Source organism: Tetrao urogallus (assembly GCF_951394365.1).
Source record: "Tetrao urogallus genome assembly, chromosome: 2".
NCBI lineage: Eukaryota > Metazoa > Chordata > Aves > Galliformes > Phasianidae > Tetrao > Tetrao urogallus.
The window spans coordinates 108,902,929-108,928,738 of NC_136814.1; the positions used below are offsets into that span (position 1 = coordinate 108,902,929).

The following is a 25,810-nucleotide window of genomic DNA, read 5'->3' on the forward strand; positions in this document are numbered from 1 at the left end:
TGCGCCCATGGACTGGATGTCTTCAACTTGCCAGGAATGCAAAGCTGAACACGAGTAGAACTGACTCCCTTATTTCTCATTATGGATGCTGGAGTTCTACAGTCTTAAGGAAATATAGTGCAACAAAGGAATATAGTCTTTTATTCAGAGATAAAAAACAAAAGAGAAAAATGGTGTAATTTTCTTGCCAATATAAAAGAGGCCTTATTTCTTACTGTGCTGGAATTGCAGACCTTTATTTTTTTGGTTTGCTTGACAATACTACTGAATCTGTATAAAGAGGAGAGGGAATTCTTAATAGATTTTTATTGAATATCTGTAGCTTAATTTTTAAAGAGATCTATGCTATAAATAGGGTGATCTATCTTCACAAGTAATCTGTACAATAGTCCCTTGGGAGGGACGGGATAGCTGCATGGGAATTGGAGTCACTGTTTTCCCCCCCGCGTGCGAAAGGGAAGAGATGCTGTTTGTGTATGGCGGTGTTGGCGGCCTCACCCGGGGTTGTGCTGTGCGCCTCTGCTGTTTGTCAGCTGGGCCACGAGGCACGAGTTCCTTAATGCCACGGCTGGGGGGCAGCCCTGTGCCGCGTGCTGAGAAGGGCCGAGCGCAGCGCATCGCTTCCGCGGAACGTTTTGTCACTTGCACTATTGGATTAAAAAGGGATTTGGGACTGAGTCACGAAGGCGCAACAAAATGAACTCTTCCAGGTCACGAGAGGAAGAGATGCAGAAAAGAGGCTGGGATCTGCTCTGAACCGAACCCGTTGTGCCTCAAGTACTGCAGCACGCGACGTGGGAGGTAAACCTGCGCTCACAGGGTCTGTGCTTTGCGTATCTGAACTGATGTCATCAGTCTTTCCAGTGGCTGAATATGCATTGTGATCTGTTTTTACAGTACTCGATTTTTGTTTATAATATGGCTCAAAATAAATCACTTGAACTTTGATACTCTCAAAAGGTCTCAGTATTTATGTGTTTATGCCATAGACCTTCCCAGTATATCGTGACCCTCTAAATTTAATCACATCTGTCCTTAGTGAGTGGTCGGAGCAGCTGCTGTGACAGCACCGTGTTGGTGTCCACAAAGCAGCTTTCACTTTTTGCATGGACAAAAGTTGTAGTCTTGTTGATTGCCATTATCTCTAAGTGCAGGGCTCAGCACAGTGCACCAGGAGGATAAAGCAGTGGCGTGTGGTTGTGGGAGATGATTAGACTGATTGCTCTGTTCACTTGATAAAGGGTTAAAACAGCTGTATAATTAAAAAAGCCCACTGCACTCCTCCCGTTAGTGATGGGTAACAGCCTTCCCCTCCTTTCACGTGGCAGAATTTACGTGACAAAGACATCATGTTAGTTTGGCAACTTTAACAATAAGAGAAATAAGTTTCTACTCGTGTGAATAGTCATAAATGTAGTAACTATTTCTTATGTCACTGATAATGTGGAAGTGCTGATTCTTGAGAGTATGCTCTTTCCACAGCTGCATAAAATCATAGAATCCCAGCATGGCCTGGGTTGCAAAGGCCCACAGCGCTCCTCCAGTCCCAACCCCTGCTGTGTGCAGGTCGCCAACCAGCAGCCCAGGCTGCCCAGAGCCACATCCAGCCTGGCCTTGAATGCCTGCAGGGATGGGGCATCCACAACATCAAAATTCCATCAACATCCATTAACACCAAACATGCAAACACCCATACGTCGATTGGAGTGGCTGACTGGCATTCCTCATTGGATTTGTGAATATGCTGTGCAGGTATTTAGGTAATGTGTACAGGCACACTGCTGATTAGCTGACTCAGTATCAGTGCTTTTAACTGTCAGTTGCTTAGAGGCATCACCAATGGAGACTCGGGGCAATCTGTGTGCTGATGCACCGCATGCAGCAGGCGTGCTGTTTGTCAGACACTGAGCTCTTCCCTGCAGCTCAGATCTGTGGGACAGATGATGGAGAACAGGAATTGTGCCAAATGGAAGAGTGGGCTTTGTTGTATGAGCTCCTCGCTGTGACTGCAGAATGAGGCAGACCTGGTATTGGATTGCTCCACAAGTGTCTGTGTGTGGCTTGTGGGACAGAAACGGGACAAGGCGATCAGTGACGATCACAAATGAAAGATGTTTATTATTGAATGGCCTTTGTTCACTGTAGCAATAAATGACCCAAGTGCAATGACTTGATTTAATAAAGCCCTCTTGTAAAAGTTGCTTCTGGAAGTGTGTTCAGCTCTGAGGAAGTTGCCCTAATGTATGTCTGTATTGTCTTCAGCTCCTGTTATGTTCTGGAGAGGAGGGCCTTGCTTTGAAGACATTCCACAGAACAGCTCCCTAAGAGCAGTGTGCTTCTCTGACCTGTTCTGCTGTGCTGTAAAATGATGCATGCTCCCCAAACAGCCAATAAAATGAGTTCAACCTGTTGACACATGTGCTCACTTCGTGGTCAGAAACGTTTCCTGTGCCATTAGAGATGCTTTGTGGGAAGAGGCTGGGGGGAAAGGTGCACTGCTATTCACACAGCACCCAGCAGACATTGCCGTTGGGATTCACTTGCCAGGTTATTCCGGCTCTGGATATTCAGGATGGCTGCTCCAGTAGCTGGGAGCCGCTGCTGCTTTGTTTGCTTGTTTTGAATCCTACAAGTGAGTATGAGAGTATTAATTTCTGAGCTTTTCCTATTCCTTTCTTTTCATTTTTGGTGCTGCTAATTGATCTGACTTTTCTGTGCATCTCCAGAGCTTGTTTTAAGGTCCCTCTCACCACTGAGTAACACGAATAAGTGCACGCTGGAATCGCTTCTCAAATACGGAGTGAAGAATGAAGACTCAACGTGATGTGTTTGGGAAGGGCATAGGTGAGAGGAAAAGCAAACAGCAATGGCAGGAAACCAGTTTAAAAATGTGAAGTGGTATTCAACTCCCATGTTCTGTAAGATTCTCATCTGCCATTTACAGACAGTTTTGGAAACATAAAATGTGCAGCCGTGTGCGTGCTTTTTTATTTGAGCAATCGCTACGGAGATAACATTTCTCTTTCATGTTGCTTCAGGAGAGTTACGTTTCTGATGAGAGTGTTTAATGTATTGCAGGGTTTGACTTGGGGTTACTTAGCGAAGTATATGTTAAACCTTGATGAATGCAAAGCGTTTGTTTGCAAGTCGTAATTTAGCAGAAGTCTCATTAAGTCTTTCCAAAGGAAATGGTAAAAATGGGTCTTTGTGGTCTGGACTTTGGGCTGTTGCTAAAGCTCTCTGAGGTGTTGCTGATTGCTTTCCCTGAGCTGTGTCAAAACAGCTGCTTGGGAAACTGAGTTTTGCAAGAGCTGAAGGGCTGCACCACTCCCTTCTGGGTGCCCAGGCACGTCCCTCCATCCTGAAAAATGCAGACAGCCCTGACCAGCTTGCAGTGCGAGCCCCGCGCGTTCAGAGCACCCTCTGCACTTGAGGGAGTCACAATTTGAGCACGTTTCTGAGCCCCGTGGGGCACAGCTTCATACCTCTTGACTTCGGGGAGAAGTGTGTGCACCTGCTGAGGTACACCAGCCCTCGGAGGACGATTTGGGCTGAGGAGGTGTTTGAAAAGCCAGGGGCTGCTCAGTCATCGCAGCAGAGCTCCTGGGTGCGTGTGGATGCACGGCTGCAGGTACCTGGGGAGGAGGCCTTGAAGCAGCGCATCGGGTTACCTGGTGTTTGGGCCTTTACTTTTGAGTTAAAGGTGTGCTGAGGTGCCGCCCCTGTCATTCTTTGCCTGGTGCTGCGTGGAGTGCGAGGCGCTGCGCCTCCCTGGGTTGGCGATGTGGGCGCTGAGCTGCGCTTGGCCTGCTTCCTGTTTGATCCCAGGTGAGACAGCTTGTTTGAGCAGATCTCTGCGATGCGGGAGAGCAGAAGGTGCTCCTCCAGGGTTTGGGGAGGAACGGCTGCGCAGGTGTGACTCACCTGTGGCAAAGTGGCAGCTTGGCGCTTTGTGGGCGCGTCTGTGGCTGTCCTGGCACTGCACTGCAACGCCTCTGCTGTCATCTGCCGGTGCCGCGGTGTCAACCCAGCGGGGCAGTGAGAAAGCAGGCTGATGCCCCGGGTCGTTTCCCCAAGGGAAGAGGACACAAAGTGGAGCACGGAGCAGCACAGCAGCACGGCCGTGGGTTGGGCGCTCAGCGGTGATGGCTCCGGGATCCCCAGTGCTGTGATTTCTCCACGCAGCAGAACCCGGAGCTCTGGATAGGGTGAGTGCCATCACAGCGTGTACCGCCAGCTCTGTTTGAGTATTACCTGTGAGGGAGTTGTAATCTGTGGAATTGGTTTGTTTGCAACCCAACAGATATCGGAGTGCTTTGGGCTGTGTTCACTTTGTGCTTCTTCCCTCGGTTTTGTATGCACTCTTTTCTTCTGTGGAAGTAATTAGGCACCTCTGCTTCTTGCTTGTAGTTCTCTCACTGATCTCTAATCACAGTGTTGTCGCTTATGAGAAAACATTGGATTATTTTATTGCTGAAATTGTTGTAGAGTTATAGAATCTGGTTTACCTAAATTTACCTTTTCCAAGTGTGACTCCGTTAAAAATGTCAGTAACACCATTCAGTCTCTGTATTTACAAGCCTCAATCTTTGTCCTTAATTGGCAACGTGCTGCAGCCTTTTGAACGTGTGATACAGCAGTGAGCAATGCGAGCGATGAGCTCGTGGTGCTTTGTGAGCTCTTTGGGTTTTAAGGTGACCATGTCGCCATTGAAGCCCTAAATAAAGAATTTGGTTCAGTACCTAAAGGTTTAATAACTTTTTCTTTAGATGTCAAATACATGTAAGGCAAATCTGCAGTGAATGTTTGGGGAAAGAAAATTGTGCAGGTGAATAGATAAACCCCCTGTAAACTTTGATTTTGGACAGTATATCCTTATGAGCCTTACTCTGCTTCTGGGGTGGTGGAGATGAGAAAGCTGTGACCCGAGATGATGGAGAACCCTTGGATGGAGATCTGGGGCCCACCAGTCCGTGATTCTTTCCTCTCCTTCAGCCCCTTCCAGCCACTATTTGTCACTTATTCTTCCTCCTGTTGGTACCTTTGCCCATCCCCGTAGTGCTGGGATCAAATGCCATTAGTTGGAGGAGGAGAATCGGCAGCTGGTGACAGTTTCCTTACTGGGAGATGCCCGGGGCAATGCAAGTGTGTGCTTTAATACGAGTTTCTGTGAGAGTATCCGTGTTCTTTCCCTGAAGTGACTGACTGTGCTGTGTTTGATGCATCTGATGATGCACGGCGGTTATCTCGGCGAGATGAGGCTGGGTGGTTTCCACGATGAGTCAAGCAATGCAACTGAACGAGATCGGTGCTTCACGGGCAATGCATGTTTTTATCTGAGGGCGGCTCAGCTGCCGGGAGCTGCCCCAGATCTACAGATCTTACAGATGGCAGCTCTGGGTGGAGTTACGTAGGTGATGAAATGCAGAGTGGCTACGAATGAATCAGTGATGAAGCATCGTGAAGTCAGGAATTCCCAAATGTGAAATGGAATTAGGGCTAAGAGCACACAATGGAAATTTAATGATTGCAGAACCTGGAAAAGAAGCCCATGTGATATGTTACCTCCTACTGTAGGTGTTCCCTGCCCACCTCTTGCTTTTATGAAGCGTTGATCTGAGCCTTCTGGTTTTCTTGCCTTTATCAAACTTTGTTCCTTAGCAGAGCTGATGCTTACTGGTTTTAAAGCTGGTCAGTGCTTTTACCAAAATGGCTTGGGTTCCAGAGGCTGAGGGAGATTCTTCTTAAGAACTAATTTAAAATCCAGTGCTTCGATGTGGCATTTTATTTCATGGTATTTTCTCAATGCATAAACAGTTGGGTCTGGAAATGCGTGCAAAATATGAACAAGATGCCACAAAGAAAGTGGGCAGCCAGCTGTGTGCCTGGTCTTCCATGCCTTGGACAGAGGACTGTGCATTGGAGCACGGCCCCTTCTGTTCCAACATGTGCTGATGCCAATGGTGGAGGCTGGGTGTCCAGCCTGGCCTTGAATGCCTGCAGGGATGGGGCATCCACAGCCTCCTTGGGCAACCTGTGCCAGTGCCTCACCGCCCTCTGGGGGAAAAACTTCCTCCTCATATCCAACCCAAACCTCCCCTGTCTCACTTTAAAACCATTCCCCTTGTCCCATCACCACCCACCCTCACACACAGCCGTTCCCCTCCTGTTTATCCGCTCCCTTCAAGCACTGCAAGGCCACCATGAGGTCACCCCACAGCCTTCTCTTCCCCAAGCTGAACAAGCCCAGTTCCCTCAACCTTTCTTCACACAGAGCTGCTCCAGCCCTCTGACATCTCAGTGCCTCCTCTGGACCCGCTCCCCGAGCTCCACGTCCTTCCTGTGCTGGGGCCCCAGCCCTGGACGCAGCGCTGCAGATGGGGCCTCACAAGTGCTGAGCAGAGGGGACGATCACCTCCCTGTCCCTGCTGGCCGCCCCTTTTTCAATGCAGCCCAGAACACAGCTGGCCTTCAGGCTGCAAGCGCACACTGCTGCCTCATGGCCAGCTTCAATTAGTTGTGCCCATTTCCTCTTATCACTGAATAAGAAAAACTGATTTCAATGAGAATTACAAGAATTATTCTTTCAGGAAGAGCAAGTAAGAAATTTCCTTACAGACCATTCGTGCTTTACTTTGCCAGAATATAACATGGACAATTTTTCTCTCACTTCTCTTAAGTTACAAGTAGGGATGAAACACTGATGCACCAGAGCACATTTATATGAATATATGCATGCACATACATGTACTGTACATGCAAAATTCAGAGTTAGGGAATCATAGATTGCTATTAATGGGGTGTTTAAAGAAATAAATAACTAACTGTACAACAAGTAGACTGGCAGTCATTAACAAATTTATTGCAAATCATAGAACAGCTCAGGTTGAAAAGACCTTGAAGATGGTGGAGTCCAACCGCAGCCCAACCATCCCACCCCAACTCTACCAGCCCTCCGCTAAATCATGGCCCTGAGCACCACATCCAAACGGTTTGAAACACAGCCAGGGATGGGGACTCCACCACCTCCCTGGGCAGCCCATGGCAGTGCTTAGCAGCCCTTTCTGTACAGAAGTGTTTCCTGACATCCAACCTCAACCTCCCCTGGCACCACTGGAGGCCATTTCCCCTCGTCCTGTCACCAGTGAGCAGAGACCAACCCCGCTCTGCTGCAATCACTTTCAGGTACTGGCGGAGAGCAATCAGGTCTCCCCTCAGCCTCCTCTTCTCCAGATTGAACTAAATTGTTAGTTATCATTACAAAGTCATATTTTAGTTGTTACTGAGCCAACCTCTGTAACTAGCACTGATAAAAAGCACAAGTAGCTTTCAGTAAAAAGTGAACAAATGATGAATTTAATGATTAATGGTAATAAATGATAACTGAAAATCACCTTGCACGCGCACAGAGGACAGCCTTTGGAATGGGTTCAGCTGCTTGCTTACTAGCAACCAAACTGTGTTCATGTGAGAGCAGGCGTGGTGATGCTTAACGCCTTTCTTCCAGGAGAAGAGCAGTGACTGCGAGGTGATGGATGTGAGGGCGGCCCTCTGCCTGCTCCTCTGCGCTGTGCTGTTCCCAGCTGCACCACACGCTGCTCCTGGGGTGAGTCTGTGAGCAGAGCTGAGCACTGCTGTGGGCTATAGAGCTCTGTGCCACAGAGGTCTGCAATGCTTCGTTTCAGCCTGGAAGGGATGGGAGTCACCCGGGCTAACCCAAAACTGAGTTTCAGCTTCCAATGAAGGTCCATACAAGGACCAATACATCTTTTTGGACTGGGTGTATTTGGGTCAACATTGCTCTTGCGTAATATCGTGCTTCTTATATCAAAATGGCATTTAAATTTATTTTGGTATCAGTTCTCCCTTCCAGTTACTGTCTCTGCGTTTAGATTTACCAACAGAATATTCACAGACCTACTAATTGATCTGAATAATGCATGCAGAGTTGGTCTCATGTGGTTGTACTGTGCTTTTGCAAAGCAAACCTGAGCCAGGGAATACAGATCTCTTTTGTGGATTTATGAGATTGGTGGAAACACAAATATATTCCTCTCCAATTTTGTAAAAGGTTGTTCTTTCAGTGCAAGAACCTGTAGGCAAGGAACTCTGGAGGCATGTATGGCCCTGTCAATTTTCTCAGTATTGTCACTTCAATAGAAGGGGGCAACTGAAGGCTTTCCATAGGGACAAACGTTAGAAGAGAGTTCTGAATGGCTCTGTGTGCATAGAATGATAGAACGGCCTGGGTTGCAAAGGCCCACAGCGCTCCTCCAGTCCCAACCCCCTGCTGTGTGCAGGTCACCAACCAGCAGCCCAGGCTGCCCAGAGTCACATCCAGCCTGGCCTTCAATGCCTGCAGGGACGCGGTGAAGGGCTCTGAACACTCTGCCCCATGCCTTGAGAAGTCTGTATGTCAGAGATACACTCTGTATATGAAGTCATATTCTTAGTTTATTCCAAGTACTCATCTTTCTCTTATCTTCTTTGTGTTATTCTTCAGGTCCTCAGTAAGGGATCCAAGGCTGGTGACCTGCAAGGTACAGTGAGTAACTCTGTCATCTCCATTTGTTTTTAGCTGTCATCCGTTGTCAGTATTTACACCCATGATACCTCATGGAATGTGCTGTGCTGTCTTGCACGGCAGAAATATCTGCTTGATTTATTTTCCAGATGGGTGTAGAGACCTGATTCCCTGTGAAGACAGCGGAACTCTCTGCATTCAGGCCTGTTCTCCCTCCTTCCACGGGGAAACAAGCTTTGTCTGTGAAGACAGAACGTGGAGAATGTTCACAGACGCCTGTGCAAATCTGGATGTGGAGTCACTTTTTCAGGTAACATAACTGCTGTGCAGCCACCTTGGCCTGTGCTCATAACGTGTTCCGCTCTCATCCAACCTTTGTATCTTGAGCAAAGGAAAGAAGATGGGATTCTGGAACGGAGGTTACTGTGGTAAAAAGCCTTGTCATTGTGTGAAATGAAGTAAAGGGAAATGACTGTGGGAAATCCCCGTGGTGAAACACAATTCAGAAATGAAGTTGTCTTCTTCGCTTGGCGAATGTCTTGGTTTAGATTGTGGAGAGCAAAGGTAAATACACTGGGATGAAGCTGAGAAAAGAGCAGTGCAAAGGTCTGTAATGATTAGATGATTCATGCTACATTCATCCCCAACTACAAAAAGAACATGTTTTTTTCTAAGTCACTTGAAGAATAAAATGGTACTTCCAGTTCTTCCCCCTTCCTTCACATGCATTCTGCAAACAGGTGTTTCTCAGTGGAGTGCTGGTGCTGGGATTCAGGCCTTCCAGCACAATGACGGCGCAGTTTGTTGGGTTGTAGCCGTAGCCTCATTTCATCCTGTTTATTAATTGTCTCAAATTATTTTCCTCCCTCAGAGAATTTCTAGACGGGAACCCCTTCCAAGCTCTGAAGGACACGTTGGAGGAGGACACTTTCCCTTTGTAGTGCCAGGAAAGCCAACGCATGGGAAGCCCGGAGATGGAGCAAAATATTTTGGTGCTGATGACCATGGGAGCAGTAACTGTCAAGTTGATTTTTCATGCATCATCCCAGATATTTTGTCTTCACCAGCAATTCCAGGAAATATTGCCGATATCGTGGAACTGCTAAAGAAGATTTCCTTACTGTTATCAGAGAACGTCAGTAGAGGAAAAATGCAGGTATTTACTTTGGTAGGCTGGAAGAAGTGGATCTGAGCTTGTCAGGGCAGGTGTAATTTCCTCCTTTATTGGCACTATCCAGTGAAGTGAGAGCTGCAAGGTGTGTGGAGGGCCGCTGTGAAGAGGTTACAAGGGGGGCTGAGTTTTGTTGTCAGACAAACTGTCCTCCTCATGTAAAGTGGAGATCTCCCATTTCACCCATTGGTGGAATCCTTGCTCTTGAAAGGAAAGTGTTTGCAGGGCTTGCTGTTACAGACATTGGAGAGCAGCTGGGGGAAGACTACAGATGTAACCCTACGGGGATGGCTGTGTGGGAGATGCTGACCACAGCTCTGTTTTCGTGTGTTGCATGATGAAACTGATGAAAACTGAAATGTTTTTGTGATGAACTTAGAAAGCAGAGAGGTGGAGTGGGGGAGGGAGGTGTGAGCGGAGCTGTGCAGCAGTCAGCTGGAACCCATCTGCGGTGCCCTGAGCTTGTTGCTCTGTGCTGTTCTTCCCAGCACCTTGAGGACAATGAAGTGAAAAGGGCAAGGTGACTCGAACCAGTGAGATGCTTTGGCTGGGTCGATAAGGGTTACATGAACCTGTTTATTGTCAAAGTAGTATAATTGCATTATAGAAATTTAAATGAACCTTTTTAGAGATTATGCCAGTGACGTAATAGAATTTGTTTGTTTTAGCATCGGCAATGGCTTATTTTTCTTCTTTGTTTCAGAGTTACAGCAAGATAGCAAATCACATTCTGAACAGCTCTGTTATTTCCAATTGGGCTTTTGTAAAAGACAGAAATGCCAGTTCGACGTTACTGGACTCAGTGAACCTCTTTGCTGGCAAACTTCTTCTAAGGAACGGATCAGAAAATATTCAGGAACACTTCATCTCTACAAAAGGCTTCAGCATACATCAAAATGCTTCAGGGAAGAGCTTTGATTTTTCAATGGAGTTGAATGAGACGAGCAATGTCAGAGGGCGTGTGGTCATTCCAGAAGAAGAACTTCGGAAGTTACCAAAGACTTCCAAAGCGATCAGCATTGCGTTTCCCACGCTTGGACCCATTATAGAAGCCAGCCGTCCGGACCCTGTTTCTGTGAATGGGATGGTTTTATCTGTGTCCCTTCCAGAAGAGCTTCAGCATATTTTACTTACCTTTGAAAAGGTGAATAAGCTGGAGAATGCCGGGGCTCAGTGTGTTGGGTGGCACTCTACTGAAAGGAGGTGGGATACCAAGGCGTGCAAAATGAAGTCTGACAACATCAGCAGTGTTGTTTGCATGTGCAAACACCGCCGCCGCACCTTCAGATCCTTCTCCATTTTGATGTCTCCCACCTTGCTGAGGAGCGCGGTGCTGGATTACATTACGAGTGTGGGGCTAGGCCTTTCTATTTTCAGCTTGATTCTGTGCCTGACCATCGAGACAGCTGTCTGGCACCACGTCACGAGAACTGAAATCACCTACATGCGCCATTTTTGTTTGGTGAACATTGCCACATCGCTTCTCGTTGCTGATATTTTGTTCATCGTGGCAGCTGTTGTGCATAACACAGCCCTGAACTACCGCCTGTGTGTGGCGGCCACTTTCTTCCTTCACTTGTTCTATCTCGCCCTGTTCTTTTGGATGTTCACCCTGGGTCTCTTAATTCTCTATGGATTACTATTGGTTTTTTTTAAGATAACAAGATCAGTATTCATAGTCACAGCATTCGTTATCGGATACGGATGTCCGTTAGTCATATCTATCCTCACCGTCGCTATTACTGAACCAAGAAATGGGTACTTAAGGAGCGGAGCCTGCTGGCTCAATTGGTATGAGACCAAAGCCCTGCTGGCCTTTGCTGTACCTGCTCTGAGCATCGTTGCAGTGAATTTGGCTGTGGTAGTGGTGGTTGTGGTGAAGACTCCAAGACCCTCTATTGGAGAAAGCTGCAAGTCACGAGATTTGAGCAACATGATCCGAATTAGCAAAAACGTTGCCCTTCTGACACCTCTGCTGGGCCTCACCTGGGGGTTTGGGTTGGCCACAGTGGTTGACAGTCACTCTCTGGCATTCCACATTACCTTCGCGCTCCTTAATGCCTTCCAGGTAAGCTCAGTGAGTTTGGGCATTGAGTGAAATAACTTATATTAGACATTAACCAGATTATTTCATGTTTAATAACTGCAAAGATCATCGTTATCAATTTACAAATACAGGGAATTCTCACTTAGACATTAAGTGTGGTTCCATGTACCTCACCGGTGTTACTCAGAGTCCAGTGTTGCCCAGCATACCGTGATGAACCCAGACAGTCTTGGCTGCTCTTGGCTGATGCTCCTGTTAAGTAAATAGGAAAGGTTCTGGTATGTAACCCATCAGTCCAGTTTGTAAGGAGAATCAGCATGGATTGTATATCCATTCTTGGCATTCCTAGATAGTCCATGTGATCTGGGCAGACAAACTCATTTTTTCTTAATTATGAGAGTGGTGAGGTGCTGGAACAGCTGCCCAGAGAGGCTGTGATGCCCCGTCCATCCCTGGAGGTGTTCAAGGCCAGGTTGGATGGGGCCCTGGGCAGCCTGGGCTGCTGTGAAATGGGGAGGTTGGTGGCCCTGCATGGCACGGGGGGGTTGGAGCTTTGTGATCCTTGGGGTCCCTTCCAACCCTGGCCATTCTGTGATTCTATGATCAATGCTGCTACTTACGTCATAGGTGATAAGATCTTTTACACACTCAAAGACATTATCATATTTATGCTGGAGGAAATAGAAATATTTGAGAAACAACATGTGGTTATGCTGACTTTGATGACTGTTTTTGCTGTGTTTCAGGGATTCTTCATTCTGTTGTTTGGGACACTTCTGGACAGAAAGGTACTCGGGTCATTTCCTGGATTACATTAATATTTTCTATATCCATAAATCTCTGCTTCTGATTTTTTTCTGTTGTTTTTGATGTACAGACCAGAGAGGCCTTAAGGAAGAACTGCCTTTCATCAAAGCGGGAGTGCAGTCTAGCAAAGGTAATGTGTTGTTTCTCTTGCTGTTGTTTTGTTTTTTCTCTTCTGTGGCTTAATTTACAATTCTTACCAACCTGCTTACTCATACATGGAAGGAATTTTACAAATAAGGAGGTAGTGAATGGGAGAAGTGGCAATCTGGGACTGCTACATAAACTACTGTTACCGTTACAACACTACAAGTATTACTTTATTCTTATTTCTTCCCCGATAGATGTCAAAGCCATTTAGAAAGAGAATGCATGACTTCTCCCTTCAGTACAACAGGTCTCCTTTGAGGTTACTGAGTGAATGAGACACATAACTACGATTCCAGCATTCCCATCTCGTGACCCCATTGTGTTCCTCACAGAAGTACTGCAGGGGGTGACAGCAGGGCTGTCTGAGCATTTCAGGAGGGCTGGTCTGCTTCCAGCTCAGGATGGAAAGCACTCAGAGCTCAGCCAGCACATTAGGCACTCATCAGTGTTAATATGAGGGCAGTTTGACTGAAGGAATCTTTGTTAAACTGATCTCTTCTGTAACCTAGACTCCATGGTTTGATGTATTTCCAGAAGGGAATCCCTTTTAGTTCTCCCAACCGTTGTCTGCAGTGCTCCTCTTATCCACCCAAGCATGGTCACTTCAGTTTGAACTTTGTGAAATAGTTTCCCTTGCTTTTGTCCACTCTTTGTTAGTCAGTCCTGATTCTGGTATTGAAAGCTGTGATGACTTTCAGTGACAGTGTGTTCAGGTGTACCTAGTGGGGAAAAATAGAAGAAAGAAGGGTAATGCTTTCTTGGTGCTACTGGCACCGCTGTGCTTGGCTTCACTCCGTGTGAGAGAAGCTGACTGTGCAACTTCTGACTTATCTGCATCCTTCCTTTCCCACATTGTCTGCGGTAGCATCCAGCTTTGCTGTCATGCGCTATGTTTAGGCACATCCCGGGCTGGAAGAGACCCCCAAAATTCATCAAGTCCAGCCCCGGCCCCACACGGCACCCCCAGCCCTGGTCCCAGCGCTCCTCTGGCAGCTCGGGGCCGTGCTCGCCGCCCTGGGTCGCTGTGCCGCCCACCGCCCTCTGGGCACAGCCCCGGCCCTCCCCTCGGTGCTGTTCCCTCAGACCTGCTCAAGGCCTGCTGCCTTCTCCTTTCTATTGGGTCAGATTTTAAGATGGTTCAGGTTTGGGTTGGATATGAGGAGGAAGTTTTTCCCCCCGAGGGTGGTGAGGCAGTGGCACAGGTTGCCCAAGGAGGCTGTGGATGCCCCATCCCTGCAGGCATTCAAGGCCAGGCTGGATGTGGCTCTGGGCAGCCTGGGCTGCTGGTTGGCGACCTGCACACAGCAGGGGTTGGAGCTGGAGGAGCGCTGTGGGCCTTTGAACCCAGGCCATGCTGGGATTCTGTGATTGTCCGCTGTGGTGTTGCAAGCAGGAGCTGCCTCAGGACCCTGCCAGAAGTGGACCCTCCTTGCATGGTGCTGCACCTTACATGACCTGTCCTTTCTCCTAGGCCTAGCAGCAGGCTGATGCCTTCAGCTCATCTGAGCAGTGAGAGGAAAAGGAGCTGTGGTCCAGAAGCTGTGGTTTGAGGTCAGCCAGGAGTGCGCACAGCTGTGTCCCAGAGCATGGCCACAGGACGCGTCACAAACACCAGAAGAGAAAGGGCCCCGGAGCTGCTGTCGGCAGCAAGAAGCTGTCGGTGCTGCTGCAGCCCTTGGGCAAAGCGTGCCATTATGTGCAGGTTGCTTTCCACCTGTGTGAAAACTGCTGTGAGGAGAGTTTGTTCCTGTTGCCATTTCAGTGCTTCAAGACTTCATGTCAGTGCAATAAGGAACTGCACAGCATGTGGGGCTGTGCCACAGATGTTTCATTTTTAACATAATGTACAAATACTGAGCATTATCTGTTTATTTTGTCTGTCCTTGCATGCATGTGTTTGTCAGACACCAGTCTGTGCTCCTGGAGGTGGGGAGAGCGTGACCCTGCTCCTGCACTGCACTGTTCTCCATCCCATACCGTGTGCCAGAGGAGCTGCACAGAATCGTTCAGCACAGAATTACAGACTTCTCATTCTGTCTCCAGTCCTACAACAGGCTGACAGATGGGGTGGGAGGAGCGCTTGGCATAGAGTTTTCTGCCCTCTTCAGATGTGGGGAAGCACGCTTTGAATATGGAGAGCTGAACTGTGGAGATGGAGGTCTCCCTCATTACCTGCGCTGTACTGACTGAGGAGCAGCTTGTCCATGGACGATGGTGTTCTGTTTTTACAAGCAGGTCAGTCCTTGGTCTGGGATACCCTTCCAAATGGAAAGCTTGGATAGAAATGTCAGTTCTTGTCAGGACAAGTCGCTCTCAAATGGAAATAAAGTAGAAGTTTTCTCACTGTTTGTAGTAGGTGGTTCCTATCCTCCTTTAGAATCACAGAATCATAGAATGGCCTGGGTTGAAAAGGACCTCAAAGATCATCTAGTTTCAACCCCCCTGCTATGTGCAAGGTCACAAACCACCAGACCAGGCTGCCCAGAGCCACCTTTACATGCTTTACCAAAGCATGTAGACAAATGCCTTTTATAGTTATCTCATATTATTCAAATAATAAATCTCTCTTGCCTCTCTTGCTTCTACAGAGGTAATTCTTCATCAGTGTTTGGAATTTAGGTTATCTAATTGATGTGAATCTGGCTTACATCTTCAAAACCCCTGTACTGAAGAGTGAGAAAATATCCTGGCAGAGGATGTGTGAGTGCAGGGCACACGGTGCGTACATGGAACACCCGCAGTGTCACGGGATGCCATGGCAGAGGAGATGGTGATGTGTGGAGCAGAGCTCTGAGCTGTGAGACAGCTCTTCTTGTCCCCAGGACTTGCTTGCTGCTCTGCATTTCCACTCCTATCTTGTCTCTGCCTAGACCCTAGGCTTATAGCGAGAGGCCATTCCTGCTAGTTTTATGCAGCGCACTGCATGTTGGAGAGCTTTGATTAAAGGGATCTAAAATTGGACTCCTGTGCCTGTGTAACGTAAACTTAAGAAGACTTTTGCCCTGAAGTCAACTTCGTAATGTCGAGCAGCATCTTCTGTTCTCAGCACTTCTCCAAGTGGTTAGATCTTTCTTTTTCCCCTTTCCCTGCTCCTTCAGGCTGCATGCATACAGAGCTGTGTGGTGCATTTAGGAAAGTTTCCTGTGACCCTTCCTTTCAGGATGGCATCTAACTTGGAAGGCGTTTTTCTGTTTCTGTGTGTAACTGTTACAAATGAAATGTAATTACTGACAAGCAGGGATTTCTAGTAGCACCAAAACACAGCTTGTCTCAGCCAAACACATCTCCCTTTCCTCGTGCATGTCAGGCCACACATGCCTGTGGGTTTGCAGACCATCTCAGGGGAGGATTCCACTGTTGTTCCGAGCAGCTGGAGTTGGGAATCACAGCAGCAGTGCTGCTGCTCTTCCACCATTCCTGCCAATGTGGTCAGACTTGAAAACCCAAAGTGCTGTTCAACAGGGACTGCAATTAATGGGACAGCCCATTTTCTCCTGTGGTCTTGCACTGTTGGTTGCACGGCCGAGTGTAGGCAGATATCAGACCTCCTCAGCCAGGTAGGTAACACTGAATTCTCCTGCACCATGCTTGAATCCAAAGCGGGTTATTATTGAGCAGAACCTTGAAGTACCTTTTCTTCCTCAAATATCACAAGCTTTACATTTGCTTTCCAGAATCATAGAACCAGAATGGCCTGGGTTGCAAAGGCCCACAATGCTCATCCTGTTCCAACCCCCTGCTGTGTGCAAGTCACCAACCAGCAGCCCAGGCTGCCCAGAGCCACATCCAGCCTGGCCTTGAATGCCTGCAGGGATGGGGCATCCACAGCTCCTTGGGCAGCCTGTGAATTTGCCCTTGGAGTTGGGAGTAGTTCTATCTCATGAGATAACCAGTTCTTGCCGTTGTTTTGCTGTGGATGCTGTAGATAGGAGCATTTCTTTTTGAATTGCTTCCATCAGAATATAACAGAAAAATCTTTCTTATAGTGTAAGACTTTAAAACTCATGTGCTTACCTACAGCTGGAATATGGGATTGTGCTTCTGCACTTTTACTGCTCAGCAGTTCAAAACTTGCAAAGCCCAGTGCTCTCCTGATTGTATAAGCGTCAGTGTTCAGTTGTAGCCCTTCAACCTACATGAGAGATGTAAATATGCCCTATGTATACTTTTTTTTCAGATTGAGACCAATAGTAAATCCTCTTTGAGTCATCTGAAGGTTGCGTTGAACACATAAATTAGAATCATAGAATCATAGAATCATAGGATGGTTTGGGTTGGAAGGGACCTTTAAGATCACCCAGTTCCAACCCCCTGCTGTAGGCAGGGACACCTCCTTCCAGACCTGGCTGCTCACAGCCCCATCCAGCCTGGCCTTGAGTGCTTCCAGGCAGGGGGCATCCACAGCCTCACTGGGCAACCTGTGCCAGTGCATCACCACCCTCACAGTAAAGAAATCCTTCCTGATATCTAGTTTAAATCTACCCTCTTCCAGTTTAGCACCATTTCTCCTCTTCCTGTTGCTATCTATCCTTGTAAGAAGTCTCTCCTTTTCTTTCCTGTAGGCTCCTTCAGGTACTGGAATGCCCCTACAGGTTCTTCCCAGATCCTTCTCTTCTCCATGCTGAACAAGCCCAGCTCCCTCAGCCTGTCCTCGTAGGGCAGGTGCTGCAGCCCTCTGATCATCTTTGTGGCCCTCTGAACCCACTCCAACAATCCCATGTCCTTCCTGTGTTGGTGGCCAGAACTGGATGCAGTATCCAGGTGGGATCTCCTGAGAGCAGAGCAGAGGGGCAGACCCACCTCCCTTACCCTACTGGTCACACTTCTCCTGATGCAGCCCAGGATCTGGTTGGCATTCTGGGCTGCAGGCACACAGTGCCAGCTCGTGTTGTATCTCTCATCCAATTGATTAGAAAGAGCATTCTGACCCTTGGGAATGCAGCTTGAGGTTTATGATTTGTTTCTTATTTGTGCTGCAGTGTCTCTGTTCAGAAGAGGCAGACTGCTACAAGTAGAGGGCTTCTGGAACATTGAACTGTATCTAGCTTGAATTTATCCCTTTAAGAAGGGCAAGTGATGGAAGAAAGTATTTTGAGAAGCAGTGGATTTTCCTTTTTCTGATGTTGCTAAATCAGGCTTCTGGTAAGTGGGATCTGTACAGTGGTCTGAAACGTAGTTCTCCCGCTTGGAAAGCAGACTCTTCTAACATCTGTAATCATCCCAAAGCCTTTCTTTCCATTACCAGACTGTTATCAGTAGCTGAACGTGAATGCTTAGTGTTGTAGGTGGCTATCCCCAGGCAGAGCTCTCTGCTGACCAACTCTTTGATGGCGGTTGTAAGCCAAGATAAAGTGAGATAAGTACATCAGTGTACTCATACCAATGCCAGCCTTCTTAATAAACCATGCTATTCATTAGCGGTATCTTTAGCCTGCATCCCTGCTCCCAGAGTGTTTTTCTTCCACTGACATCAGTGGTTAATCCTGACTCGTGGTGAGCAGAAGTGGACCTGGAGTACCACTCACCTGCCTAAATCACATCAGATCCATGGCACTGGTGAGTGTCTGGGAGATCATTATCTCCACTATAAATATTCACTTCCTCTAGTTAATGACACTCATGAAATCTTTTTTTTCTCCCACGGAGTGGCTGAAAATCTCTGCAATAGCTGTGATGGTTGGCTTGGGAGCTCTGTGGCAGCCTGGGCTTCCTGCTTCTGCAGTATTGCAAAAAGTCATCTTAATCTCTGGCACCGGGAGAGGTGCAACAGAAAATCCGCCTTTATCTCCTGTACTGCCAGCTAAGTGCTGCTGTTCATAACAGGAATAGGTCGGTAGAACAGAGTGTTTTGACCATTTTTATCAATAGGATGTCAAGCTATTGACTGTGATGTGTGTCAGGATCTGCTCAAAGATCTACTGAAGACAGGATTTGAAGGCTGACCTTGTGGATGCTTGACTGACATCAAATTGAATTGTCAAGCAATAGGTGTGCTGGAAATGTCTGATTTGAGAAAAAAATTCACTGATACTTTTTTAAGCTTTTATTATTTAGGTCAGAAGAAATAGCTAAGATTAATTAGCGGCTTTTCCTCTCAGGTGCAATCAAATAATCTTTCAGCCTCCTTTTGGACAAACCAGATAGAATGGCCATTTTTTTCTATTGGAAGTGAAGTCAGATTTGTATTGATTTCCATTTTGCTGGCAGACAGAAGAGTTAATTCAGTACACCTTTGCATCCTTTAGGGTACAAGCCACATTGAACTGTCTCATTGGAGACTTTTGCTTCAACAACCAGCCCTTGAAGCCTCATCTGCAACCTGATGAACCCAGATCGTAGCTGGGCACAGGGCTGTGGCCATCAGGTAGCTTCATTTGAATATGGAACCATAGAATCATTAAGTTTGGAAAAGACTAAGAAGTCATTGCCCTGAGCATTTCCAGAATCATAGAGTAGCTCGGGTAGGAAAAACCCCTAAAGATGATGGAGTCCAACCGCAGCCCAACCATCCCACCCCAACTCTACCAGCCCTCCGCTAAATCACGGCCCTGAGCACCACATCCAAACGGTTTGAAACACAGCCAGGGATGGGGACTCCACCACCTCCCTGGGCAGCCCATGGCAGTGCTTAGCAGCCCTTTCTGTACAGAAGTTTTCATGAAGTGGCTCAGAGTCAGATGTTCTGGTAACGTAAATAAACACAAATAATCTGAAGTGAATTTTTGGATTAACCCTGGACATAAACTCCCGATTTGCACAATACTTTCCTATCATTAGTAGATGCACTGTTAATCAATATCCTAACCACATTTCACAGCAGAAATACTTTTCCAAGGTTCTCCATCACTGTAAGTTCCTGTGTATTGAGGAGAAAAAAATCTAGTGGTCACATCTGTAGCAGAAGAGGAGCACAAAGGGAGGCATTTGAAATGTAGCTGGCTGTGTCACTTTATAGATAGTTATTGTCTGGAGTTCTGATCCAGAAAGCAGAACTGATCAGACTTTCTGAAATGGAGGAGGTATGAGAGGGTGAACATCGTGAGAGAAGCACACTTTCATCAGCATCTCTACAGATCTTGGACAAAGTGAGCTCAATTACCAGCAGTGTGGTTTTCAGGTCATGATTATTTTATTGGTTCAGTGAAGGCAAAGCACGTAAATATCAAAAATAGAAAACAAATGCAATGGGCTTTGCTCTTTTCTCTTATCTGCACACCAGTGCAATCATCCTAATGGGGAAATACAAACTGTCTGCGAGATGTACCTGGGCAACTGGTGAAAATCATTGCCCCAATGTAATGCAGTCTGGAACTCCAGTGTTCTGCTTTTATATTGAGATCACTTTGGCATGTATTCAACCCAGCTTCTGTGCAAGTTAAAAATGAAGAAGATTTCAGTGTGACAAAATATTGATTTGGAAAATAATATCTACTTTGCTCCAAAACTAGTGCCTCCTATTTATTTCTGTGGAAAATGCAGCAGCTACGAAGAGCACAATAATGGTGTTTGATAGTGTTTTGTAGCTGAGAACTTGCTGTACTGTAAAATGTGATTACCACCATGAGCTGTGCCTTTTTACCAGTGATGACCAAGAGCTTGCATGCCGTGCTTGGAAAAAACTGCCCAGAGGAGGTGACCCACTGTTTCACAGCTGCTGTGACAGCATCCTTGTGAAAGAGATGTTGCCCACGGAGTCCAACTTTCATCCCACTGGATGCTCCCTGTAAACATTCCCAAGCATCAGTGAAAGTCAAGGGGTGCAATTCTTTCCTCATGGAGGATTTCAGTTCCACCCCTTGGCTCCATCTTCACTCCCATGTCAGACGCCTTTCTGTCATATTGGCCTCTGCTGCCATCTGTCACACAGTGACAGCATGGAATATTGGTGGCAAGGTTCAACGTCTACTGCCATCCCACCAACATCCACCTCTGACACTGTGCACTGACATGATGAAATAGGAGGCATTACTTTTGTAGCAGCCCTCATATTTGAGGCAAGTTCTGACTGAATTTCAGCATTCTTCTGATCTATTCCTGAGTTGCTCTGAGAACCTAAAGCCTTTCCTGCAGAATTATTGTCCATGCAATGATTCTGTATTTTTCCTGTGGTGTTTCCTCCCCATTGAAAGGTAATGGGAAGGCGCTGACTGCACCCATTTGAGGAAGAGGTGGGAAGTGTTGGCCTGCAAAATATCCCACGTTCAATCAGCCTAACTGCACGCTGACATCCGCTTCTGAGCCACACTGTGGGGCTGCTCACTCAGTACTCAGAGGCTCGCTGAGTGCAGCCTGAGTTTCTTTCTCCCTTGGAGCAACCTGAACAACAAAGCTCTTAGTGCTAAACCAGGTTTCATACCTTTGTAGCACCTTTCCAGTATAATACATGATTTTATTTTCGCAAACAACGCATTTCTCAGCACATTGCCTTTACATTTTTTATTAAGATCCTTTACAGATAGGAAGTGGAAGGTTTTGTGTGAATGAAATACGTTTAGTGGTTTATCACCTGATATCAGGGTGAATGTATGTACCAAAATACATTCCGCAGCCTTCCTATGTGCAAAACAAAGTACATCTGTGCATGCAATGCCAACAGGGGCTATGCATGGAATAAGTTCTTTTTTTTAGTAGCTTTATGGGGTTTTATTTGCATAGATTTATTGAAAATAAGCAACCAAACTAGTGAAGTGAGATATCTCTGCTGGGATTAAAATTTACCAATTCATGGCCAGTGACAAATCTGTGATATCTGTTCAAGTGTGCGTGGCTGGGCTGTGCAGTGATGAGGTTGTCTGTTTCCTGTGCCTGCCTGAGAGAAAGAAGAGGAAATATGCAAACAAATTACCTTGTTCTAATTTTTGTCATCAGAGATGGAGGCAGGAGCTTCTCGGAGAGGCCGAAGTGAAGACAAGAACCTTTTCCCTGAAGGCTGACAGAACAATTTTTAATATGAAAGCCATGTGGGAAACTTATATATGGAAACAACACAAAATGCAAAATACAGAAATAGAAAACAGGTATCAAAACCACTTTGCTTTTTAAAAAAAATCCTAAGCTTGTGTTGTCAGAGCACACTGAATGCTTTATAAGTTTATTCTATCAACAACAAAAAGTCAGTTTTCTTGGAGAGGCAGAAGTATCCCATACCTCTCAGCACAAGAACTGAATGTAACTTTGTTATGAGAAAATGTGACAGCAGCTCTTCCACATATTTTGACAGATTTGAATTTGAGATGAGAATCTGAATCCTTGTTCAATAATTAATGCTTCTGTCACGTGAACACAACGAAGGCTTTTTCTACCCTTTGCTTGTGCCACTGTGGAAGCTTTCTGATAGGGTTTGAGTTGTGCACTTCCAGTTTTCCCCACTTCTTAGGTTGGTTCTGCCAACATGCTCCGTGCCCCACTTACAGCCACCTCTCATCCCATCTCTGCTGATGCTCCAACCTGGCGGTGCCCAAGTCCAGGCTGAGTGCAGTTCCTGGCAGCCTGACCTGGTGGGATGTGTCCCAGCCCATGGCAGAGGGTCGGAACTAAATCATCTGTGAGGATCCTTCCGAGCCAAACCATTCCGTGCTTCTACAATTTGGTGCTGCCTTGTGAGCTGAACGCTTTGGGAAATGGGCAGCCCGTCTCTCGGATGCGCCAAGAGGACACTGCTCATCTCATGGCATCATTCTCATGTAAAACCAGAGGTGAGTTATGGGCATGGAGACCTTCCCCGTGGTAATTAAAAGTTTGAGCTGCTTGCATTACCTTGATAAAAGCTATTTTTAAAGTCAAAGTCATCTTGCTCAGCACATTCACACTTTCTTTTTCCTGAGCAGACAGCCACTGAAGGTGCAAATATAATGGATTCTGTCATCCTAATGTCATAGATTTCTCCCATTTCATCAGTGTTAGCACAGAGCCTTGGGGAATCTGCAGTGTGAGCTCTGAGATTGGCCTCCCCACCTCAGCTATCAGACAACATTATCTGCACGGAGGAAATGCAAAAGGTACTTTTTCTAAGCTCAGAAATGCTTGTTGAGTGGGATAGCAGCCCTTCCCTTCCCCTCTTTGTTGAGCAGATCCTCAACCAATACGTCAGGATTTTCACCACTGCAAGGTCTTTGATCATCAACCCTCCAGCACAGCTGTTTCCCATTCATTTATTCAGAAATCAAACAAAGAACACCAGAAACAACACATCCAGAGGGACACGATTGTTTTCATATACAGTGCTTTGATCCTTCTGGTATAAAACGTATGCGTTGTAAATTCAGCCTTATTTGATTGGGAACTGCCAGAAACTTGTGCTATCTGCAACAGGCCTTTTATTTTCTGTGAGCCCCAACGGTTCAGAGCAAGGCAAGTGTAATGGAGACCCTGTGCTCAGCTCAAGTGATCTGTTGGTCCCACAGCACTGTGTCCACGCAGTATCCCATGGCACTGTGTTTATCTGCTGGTTCAGGGCATGGGCAGGGAGAGAGAAGGAAGATCTCCAAAGGCATTTACACAAGGATGTCTGCTGCTGGTGTGTGCCATTTTGCTAGCCTTAGTGTGGGTGTTGTCCAATACCAGACCCGTGACTTTTCTTTCTGCTTGTTTAACGAATACTAAAACTTCAGGATGTGACAGAACAGAAGGGTTGACTGAAATTCTGTGGATTTTCATGTAACCAATGGGGATTTTGTCACTTGAGCAGTACGGTTGGATCTGAGTTGGTGAATGGAACCCCAGTAACAAATGCCACCTCCAGTTCTGCTCCCTGCACTATGTGTGGTTATGAGCAGGTGTTGAGAAGGCTGTTTGTTCCTCTCTTGTTCCATTTTTTCCCTGCTGACATCTATATGAGTTTCAGGCCGTTCTTACCTGGAATTTGGTGCCTGCATGAATGAAGGCTTAGATAAGATTTAGCCAGTGTTTGTCCAAACTGAACAAATTGGGATCCTCTGTAATTAATCTTACACCTTTCCAGCACTGACACGTTTTTCTCCCTTTATGTGGAAAGATGTGACTTTGCTGATTTGCCTCTGGGATTAAATATACAAATAATTCTCCATCTGAAATAATTTTCTAAGGTTTTCTGTGCTATTTTGGATGTTATGAAATCCTTCCTCTTTGGGGTGTCTGCTCTGATGTCAGATGTGATCACATATCAAGGAAAAATGTAAAAAAAAATTCTTCAGGGAAAACAATGGAAACACCCTTTAGTCTTCACAAGTTCATGCATGACCTCTGCCCCTGTGGTAGATGGCTGCATCAGCTGAACGTTTAACGCTGTGGGATCACACACCACGTCCTGTGCAGGAGGAATTACAAGTGTTGTATTTGTTTTCTTCTGAAATATACCGTAAGGTGACTTTTCCTATTATTATCCCATTTCTCTTTAGGAGAGAACGTCCTTTGACTTGATTAAATTAACATTCTTGAGGCAACGTTTTGGACTGTGGACTTTTCTCAGAAAAATCCTCCCTGTGTACCAGTCATCTTGAACTTCAGCATATATTTGGCATGCACTAATTTTGCTGGTAAAGTGTTAATTGAACAAAGCTTTGTTTTGTTTAGCAAAACCAAAAGAACCAGAATGCAATCATAAGGGTTCTGAGAAAGTACCTCTTTCTGTAATATTCTCCTGTGGAAATGGAGAAATGTTACGGCTGTATTTCAGGGCTCCAGAAACCTCAAGGAGGTTGAAGAGAGAGGTGAGCAGCCTACAGTTAAATGGGTGCTGGATTTGGTATACAACATTAAAAACATTGTCAAGGACACATGTGCACTACCTTGGACAGAATGCAGACTTCTGGAGCACTAGATTGAAGGGAAGTGAGTCCAGTTCACTAAGATGAGCAGAGGGCTGGAGCAGCTCTGCTATGAGGAAAGGTTGAGGGAACTGGGTTTGTTTAGCTTGGAGAAGAGAAGGCTGTGGGGTGACCTCATGGTGGCCTTCAGTGCTTGAAGGGAGCGGATAAACAGGGGGGGAACGGCTGTTTGTGAGGGTGGGTGGTGATGGGACAAGGGGAATGGCTTTAAAGTGAGACAGGGGAGGTTTGGGTTGGATATGAGGAGGAAGTTTTTCCCCCCGAGGGTGGTGAGGCAGTGGCACAGGTTGCCCAAGGAGGCTGTGGATGCCCCATCCCTGCAGGCATTCAAGGCCAGGCTGGATGTGGCTCTGGGCAGCCTGGGCTGCTGGTTGGCGACCTGCACACAGCAGGGGTTGGGACTGGAGGAGCGCTGTGGGCCTTTGAACCCAGGCCATGCTGTGGTTCTGTGATTCTAAGTACTTCAGTCATCTGGGTCGGTCAGCTTCAGTTTCAGTTTAGTGCTGTGGGCTGGGTGCTCCCAGCTCAGGCTGCCCAGGGCCCATCCACAGCCTCCACCACCTCCAGGGATGAGGCACCACAGCTCTGGGCAGTGCCAGCACCTTACTACCCTAGTAAAATATTTTCCCTTAATATCTAACCTAAATCTCCGCTCTGTTAACTTAAAACCATCCCCTTTTGTCCCATCACTACTAGACCACGTATGAAGTAGCTTCCACTCCCCCTCCTGCTGATGAGCTCCTCATCACTGGAAGGCCGCAGTGAGGTCTCCCCACAGCCTTCCCTTCTCCAGGCTGAACACCCCCAGCTCCCTCAGCCTTTCTCCATAGAGAGCTGCTCTCAGCATCCTCCTGGCCCCCCTCTGGCCCCGCTCCCACAGCCCCACATCCCTCCTGTGCTGGGGGCACCGCAGCACTGCAGCCTGACAAGGGGCAAAGCACAGGGGACAGCCCCCCTGCCCACTGCCTCTGCTGATGGAGCCCAGGGTGTATTTCTTCACCCTTTACAAGTGTTTGTATGCTGCAGCACATGCTAGTACTTAGAAGCAGTGTGGCACCAGCACACAATCTTCCTATTACCTTTTGTGTGGGGTTTGCATGCTGCCCAGTTTTCTCCTTGATGGCATTTCTTTGCTCCAAACCGCAGAGCTGAGTTCATATTTTCCATCTTAGCTTCTCAGGAGTGGAGGAGAATGCTCTATCCCCTGGATGCTTTATTCAGACACGGTTTTATACCTCTCTTTGCAGCAGTTTTGTGATTGCAGCTCTACGGTTCACTTTCGCTGTCTTTCACTCAGGGGGAAATAAGCC

General features: G+C 46.9%; 1 protein-coding gene across 1 annotated transcript; it reads left to right on the forward strand.

Annotated features, from left to right (window-relative positions):
• Window positions 1–7,531: 7,531 nt before the first annotated feature.
• On the forward strand, window positions 7,532–14,173 carry ADGRF4 (adhesion G protein-coupled receptor F4; the record flags this gene model as incomplete). Its single annotated transcript, XM_079550416.1, has 8 exons — window positions 7,532–7,606; window positions 8,504–8,540; window positions 8,674–8,834; window positions 9,396–9,680; window positions 10,399–11,763; window positions 12,489–12,530; window positions 12,620–12,679; window positions 14,168–14,173. The coding sequence occupies 8 exons, from the start codon at window positions 7,532–7,534 to the stop codon at window positions 14,171–14,173; spliced, it is 2,031 nt and encodes a 676-aa protein (XP_079406542.1).
• Window positions 14,174–25,810: the final 11,637 nt, after the last annotated feature.